We start from the raw sequence: 6986 nt of genomic DNA on the forward strand, positions 1-6986 counted from the left end.
GAGGAGGAGGCCGAGGACGGAGCCCTGAAACTCGGTGCCAGTTGCTCTCCCCTCGCCTGGCGCTGCTCTCGGTGGGCGCCGTGGGTGCCTCCCTGAGTGTGCCTTCTCCTTGGCGTCCTCCCCTACGTTTTAGTCGGTCCGTTTTCCCGTTCCACTTTTAGCCCCCCCAGGCGCGTTTTGCTCCAGGTCTGTTCTGTGCTAACCCTGCTTCGTGGAGACTAGGGGAAATCAGCAGAAACAGGACTGTTAAAAGGCACACAGAGAAACATGAGAGTAAAGAAAGCATGTGCCAGTCTGTCCCATAGCATATTCCAGCCTTCCTGCTGTTACTGTCTGGGATACTTCCTGAACTGGACATGATCTCTCTGAGTTTAGTAGTCTCTGGTTTCTTGTCCTCCATAAATGTGTCCATCTTCTCTTGGATGTGTGTAAACTGTTGGTTTAAAGAACATTGTTTGGGTAGGAGTGGTCCACATGAAGGTGATGTGCACTGTGCTGGTTCCTTTCAGCCTGACTCACTGGGTTTGTTTGAGAACTTCTTGAATTAGGAGTTGAATCACTGCTCTCCATTCAGCCTGTTTGTGTGCTTCACTGACTTGTAGACCTCTGGCATGTTTCTGTTGGTTATCCTCTTACGCAGACTGAGGCATCCTCAGCTTGCTTCCCTGTTCCTTGTATGGGTGTCAGTGCACACTTCAGATCATCCTCATGGCTCTTCTCTGAACATGTCCCAGCTCTGTCTTATTCTTCATTAGATGAGAGGACAAGACCTGCAGATAGTGCTCATTTTGCAGGTGTGAAATAAATGAACATAGTGGCACACAGGAGTAATGAGTTATGCTTTGCTGCAATATACACACAAAAATATTGTGTCTGAGCAAGAGTTTAAAAAATATACTGGGAGCTTACAGGGAACTAGAAAGCAATCTCAGATGAAAAATTGCTTGGTGGATAGAGAGTTGCTAGAGGCTGTGTCATCAGTTCAAAATTCTAGATCATTTTTTGGTTGTCACATTGTTTGCCTTTCATTTCACCCCATTTAAAGGATTCATAGAAGTGAAAACAACATTTTTCTTGTCTGAGGCAGCTGCAAATGAAACAGTAGTAACATACTTGCGTCTTTCTTCTTACTGCTTTGGGGGGGAATCCCTTGAGCAGTCTCAAAACCAAGGTGAAGATCATTTGCTGACTGAGATGTAGTTGTTTCAGAATTGGAATTTTAAATTGTTCTTTCTTTGAGAGTTTTCTAATACTGCTGCTAACCCTAGACTTCGTGTGTTACACCTCTACTCTGTCTCACTGCTCTGCCAGGAAAGCAAAAACGCCTTTTCCCTCAATGGTCTCAGTGCTTTGGTCATAACTAGAGTGACAAGGGCAGTCAGTTGTCCCACCAAGCACATACCTGTCCGTTCTGATGGTCTAGGGGTTTTCCCCCCAGTTTTGTTTTGTGTGGTACAAGTGATTTTTAATTGCAGTGCACTTGGTGTTTGCTTTGCTGTTTAACTGCTCATATACATGACATGAAGAGATACTGGTGTATGTTTAATTTTGGATTGACATAATGATAAATGTGATACTGAATACACTAAACCTTGTCTTGTTTAATGTCTTTCCAGTTGTCTTGTTTAAGAAGGTAGAAATTTTCTGTTCCATGAAAAAATGTTATCACTGAGATCTTGGTTTGCTCAGAATAATTTATGAACTGCTTTGTTAACACACAAATACACATGTCCTGATACAGGCAGACAGTCACTTTAACCATTTATATTACTATCTCTAGTTTCTAACTTTTAAGTCTAATAATTGAGAGTTAAAAGTAGACTGAATTAGTCTTGAAGTAAAATACAACCAGAGTAATCAAAAGCTTTGTTGTGGGATGTGAAGGTTGACACTTCAAGTTGGATCCAGAGGAAATTGGTGGCTTCAGAGTTTCAAGGAATGTTGCACAGTAGGTCAAACAGGAGAGCTAAAACTTCTGGAGCATGAGTTACAGTTAAACCTTTTCATCACACTTCCAGAATGACATAAATATTGTGGGATGTCTTTAACGTAGTAATTAGGACACACTTTCTGCAATAAGTCTTTCTGTATGGAGACTTGCTCTCTGTGAATTAGCCTTTTAGACTGTAAAATGAATGGGCCAGGGCTTCAAACTGCTGCTGTTTACTGAAAGCAGAAGCTGAAGAAGCCTTCGCTCTTGTGATGTGATCTACACGGTCTAGCAATCTGGGTTTCGTAATTATATGTCAGGCTAAGTATTCATAAATCTGCTTAGTTCCAGTAGATCCAAAAGCAGGAAAAAAAGTGTTATTATAATTACTTTATAAAAGCATTTGCCATATATAAGCAGCTCAGTTTAAATGCAATTACAGTAATATGCAGAGTACACTACTACAGCAGTGCAAAACCAGGATGAGAGTAGATGGAACTGGCATCAATTTCTCCCAGTGTCTGCATCAGCTGAACCTAAACTACTGATTTCCTTCATTTGTGTTATGCGTTCACCATGGAATAAACCAGTTATCTTGCAGTTAGGGTTCTGGGTAATCCCAGAGTGTGACCTCAACAGAATACAATTGTTTTTTCTAAGGAATATTGTAGGAATTGATTTCTTTATGGTTATATTGTTACTTTAGTTGGGCCTGTGACACACTTTAATTGAGTCTTTGTCAAATATATCTTCAGTGGGATCGAATCAGTAGGAATAACTGGCTGTTACCTGCTGTGGTGTGAATTTCTCAGAGTGCAGTTTTAAGTATTGTGTTGCAATAACTTTAAAACGGTGTCTTCAGGGGCCACAGACGTGCGACTGAGAAAGAAACAAAACTGCACAGAATCTGACAAAATGGCTCCAGAGAAGAGAAACAAAGAAAACTCAAAGCTGGGAAGATCGCCAAAATGTAAGCTACAGAATTTTTAGCTGACTTTTGATTTTTTTTTCATTATTCTTTTACATTTTATGGAAAGTTATTTGTAGCACAGTAATTTATAACAGACTTATTTTGAATTAGGTTTTTGAATGTTGCAAGAGAAAACAGGCATGCACATTGGGATTGTTTAATAGTGACATTTTATGTGCTGCAGAGTGAAATGGTAGTCCTGAACTGTTTCAGGCTGGAGAGGGGAGAGGAAGAATGGTTAAGAATCTTACTGTTGTTACTATTTGAATACAAATAAGTATTTTTATTGTTCCTGGAATGATCTTTTGGTTGGGAAGCTGAAAGGCATGATGTAATGGTACTGAAACAGACAAGTCCTTACAGCTTTTCAAGAAACAGAACTAAAACCAGGTGTAACTTCAGGCAAGTGCTCACCTGGCTACCAAAAACTTTTATGGTAAAAGTGCATGCTAACTTGAGGGAGCTACAGGTGAAGCAGGCACCCATTGAATGAGTTTGGTAAAATTCAGATTAGTTCCTTCTTATATTTAAAAACAGAACGGGAATGATGTTAGAAGTGGTATTGCCACCTCTGGGTGTTAATGTCTTTAAGAAGTTTGTGGTGCTTTGGGTAGAAGCTAGAGTTTGCTCTGTTTATTTGGAAGACACTTTTCCTTCTTGGAATTCATTTGAAAATGAAACTTACTAGAATGGAGAGAACACTTGCAGTGTAGTGTGTGAGTATATTATCTGAGAATCCTACGAAACAATGGTAACGACTGGGAAAGAAAACTGCAGGACAGGAATAGCAAACCAGTTTTCAATGTATCTGTGCTGCTGATGGTGTGATAATTCTGATGCCTGTAAGTTCACTTGCTGTTCAGAAATGAGTCTCGTGTAGGATGTACTGTTTGTTTCTAAATCCTCTGGACTATTTTAGTTTTTTCACTGTTGCTTTTCAGATATGTTACTTCAGCGGTTTGCGAAGCTTTTCTTTGGCTGCTTGGCAGCAGTCACTAGTGGAATGATGTATGCTGTGTACCTCTCAACATATCATGAACGGAAATTCTGGTTTTCCAGCAGGCAGGTAAGATAAAGTTAAACTCTTGAAACAAAAGCTAAATTGTGTCCTTGAAATCAAAGCTGATCCATGTCAGGTTGGAATTATTTGCTTGCAGAATCCTATGTCCTTCTGCTGAGGCCTCTGATAAGTTTCTTTTTGTTTTGTCCTCTTTATTTCTTTTTTTTTTAAAGTGTTTCTCCTGCTAACAGTAGTCTTGGCTTGCCATGCTTTTGTACATTTTTCCGTGCCACCACTCATCATTAAAATACCTTTCTAAAATTTGGACAAATAGTGAAGCATTCTGCGATTGCAGGAGCTAAGCAACAGGAATACCTGTTGGGACCTTTGGGGGGTTGGTTTGTTTCAGATCTGTGTGGTTTGCTTTATTTGTTTGTTTGGGGTTGTTTTTTGTGGGGTTTCTGTTTTGGGTTTTGTTTTTTAAGAACTGTATTATTTAGTCAAGTATGGAAAGTTGAATGAAATTCAGGTTTGTGAATATGAAAGGGTCCTGTGGATTTTGTGCTAACTTACTATGTGGGTTTCAGTTGCTCTGATTCCAAGCATGTTTGCTAAGTTATAGAGAGCATTATATACCTGACAGAAGTGCTGTGAAGATTAATGTTTTGTGGAATACTTTGAAGATGTACAGTGGAGTCATAACCATGTGCTGCATTACAAAACCAGTCTATCTGAAAATATATAGGCTTCTCTGGGAAGAGATTGCAGGAGGTGAATTTTTTTTTTTTTCTAGGAACTTGAACGAGAAATTACATTTCAGGGCGACAGTGCCATTTATTACTCATTCTATAAAGAACTGCTAAAGGCTCCTTCCTTTGAAAGAGGTACAAAACTCTTCTGTTTTATTCACTTCGAAAAATCCTGTTCCTTTTGGAGACAGTAAAAAACTCTTGCAGGCTGGAGAGACTGATTTTATACTCTTATATAGGTCTATCAGTCAGATTAATTAAAAAACACGCGCTGTCCTAACCTTTCCTGCCTTCTAAAAATTACCCTGCGTTCCAGCAGATTGCCTTTAATCAGTACTCTAGAATAGGTTTCATACTGCTCTCATATTGCCCTGTATGAAAGTTATCACTGAGTTTGCCTATGCTACATGGTGGATTTTCTGCCATGTAAACATAATTTATGTTGAATTTGGGAATGGGGGATGAAAAGTACTGTTTTCCATCCTCTGTCAGAAGACAGAACAGTTTCTGTAACAAGCTGATCATCTCCCTCCTGTCCCTGCCAGAAGTTTTTGCTCTTGTCAGCTGTGATGAATAGATGTTGATGAGCACTGAGTGACAGGGACAGAAAGCAACAGGAAGGAGAACAGACTGAGTAGTGACAATGATCTCTCCTTCCTTTGTGCTCCTACACTTTATTCTGCGCTGGCTCTGGAGCTCACTGAGCCTGGGTCCCTAAACCAGCAGAAAACTAAAGCAGTGGTAAGAAGAAGCAATACTTTCATGCTAGTTTAGTGAGTTCAGAAGTGCACCTGGGCGAGCATAGGGAAAAGGCAAGAAGTTAGGAGAGAAGAGGGAGTGCCCATCCCTGTCTCACAGCAGTTGGTCATTGAATCAGTTCTGTCCCTTTGTGAAACCTCATCCAAAGCCAGTTAAACTTTGTAGTTACGTTTTATTGGATGAGCAGCTTCCCAGCTGATGTGCAGCACATGAGCAATCTATAGCAGGTCTTCGGTACAGTGAGTTCCTCATTGTCTCTGGGGGTATTGCCCATGCTGCGAACAGATGGATTGCCTCATTCAGGCATGCTGCCTCTGCAGACAGGTGGGCTCATCTGTATGCAAGGTATTATGGGGCTCCCAGTTTCCAAGAGTGTATCACAGCTGTGCTGAGCATAGTTACAAGTCCTGCAAGACCTGGTTTGGCCTGTAGAGAACCAACTGCAGACCACACACTAAGATATGCTCAGAGCTGGAAACAGTTACCTTGTTTGCCTGTTTTGCTGCTTTTGAAGCTTTTGTTCTCCCTCCCACTGTGATTTGGATTGTTTTTCCTCTTCCCTCTATTGTCCTAAATATTGACAAGTCTTTCCTTTAATTATAATAATTTGGAACGATGTATCCTTCAAGTATGCCAGCTTCAATTTCATCTCAACCCCATAGAAAGGCATATTGTGTTCAGTGAATGATTCTCAGAAGTCTGAGAAACACAGGACTAAAAAGGGTGACAGGACCATCATACCTGACCTTTTACTGGAGACAGGTTTAATACATCCTGGTTGTCCCTGTTGGTGCTGTCTCACTTCTTAAGAACCTCCCGTGAAGGTGATTGGTAGGTAGCTGGTTCCAGGACTGCATCAGTATGTTACTGAAAAGACTGTGCTTGAAATGGTTAGTTTTGGGCCTTCTATTTAGAGACTAGACGGAAAAAAAAAAGGTAATAACTTTGTTGCTAGATCAGTAACATGGAATAGTATCTAACAAAGAAATTCCTTTAAAATTAGACCTGGTGCATCAGTCAGTTGCTTAATGATCAAATCTGTTCCCCCCTACCTTTGAAGACACTTTGTCCTCTTTTAAGAACAGCAATAGTAAGTGATTCCAAGAATAATATGTTCTTTTTGTCTATAGGTGTTTATGAGTTGACACACAACAATAAGACAGTATCACTGAAGACCATAAATGCAGTCCAGCAAATGACTTTGTACCCAGAGCTGATTGCCAGTGTTCTGTATCAAGCATCTGGTAGCGAAGTATGTGTTCTCCTACTTCCTGTGCTTTCATTATGGTTGTGTCTCTGTATGTATGAGAATTTCGGTGCTGTAGACAATAAATATGTGCATTTTTTCTTGCATGGGTTGAGCTAAGCCTCTCACCAGGTCCAGGTTCTCCTCAATTCTGCTCAGTCTTTGGCATAGGATTTTGGGGGTTTATATGCACGTAACTTTTTGGTTATTCCTTGCTTCTACAGACTGCTTAGAAATGTGGGGAGTATCTGTGCTATCCATTAAAAACAGGAAAGTTAGCTCCTTTGGAGGACAGAAGTCTATTATAGTGGTACTTGTCTGCCCATTCTTGT

General features: G+C 40.4%; 1 protein-coding gene across 1 annotated transcript in view; it reads left to right on the top strand.

Annotated features, from left to right (window-relative positions):
* Window positions 1-2845: 2845 nt before the first annotated feature.
* The window catches only part of DPY19L4 (dpy-19-like 4 (C. elegans)), a 22458-nt gene continuing 18317 nt past the window's right edge, over window positions 2846-6986 (top strand). The window contains exons 1-4 of the mRNA XM_009072454.1: window positions 2846-2900; window positions 3842-3966; window positions 4694-4784; window positions 6539-6660. Of these exons, the coding sequence (XP_009070702.1) occupies window positions 2846-2900; window positions 3842-3966; window positions 4694-4784; window positions 6539-6660 (393 nt within the window). The remainder of the gene's footprint in view (window positions 2901-3841; window positions 3967-4693; window positions 4785-6538; window positions 6661-6986) is intronic.

The sequence above is a fragment of the Acanthisitta chloris genome, unplaced genomic scaffold (genome assembly GCF_000695815.1).
Source record: "Acanthisitta chloris isolate BGI_N310 unplaced genomic scaffold, ASM69581v1 scaffold44433, whole genome shotgun sequence".
NCBI classification, from domain to species: domain Eukaryota; kingdom Metazoa; phylum Chordata; class Aves; order Passeriformes; family Acanthisittidae; genus Acanthisitta; species Acanthisitta chloris.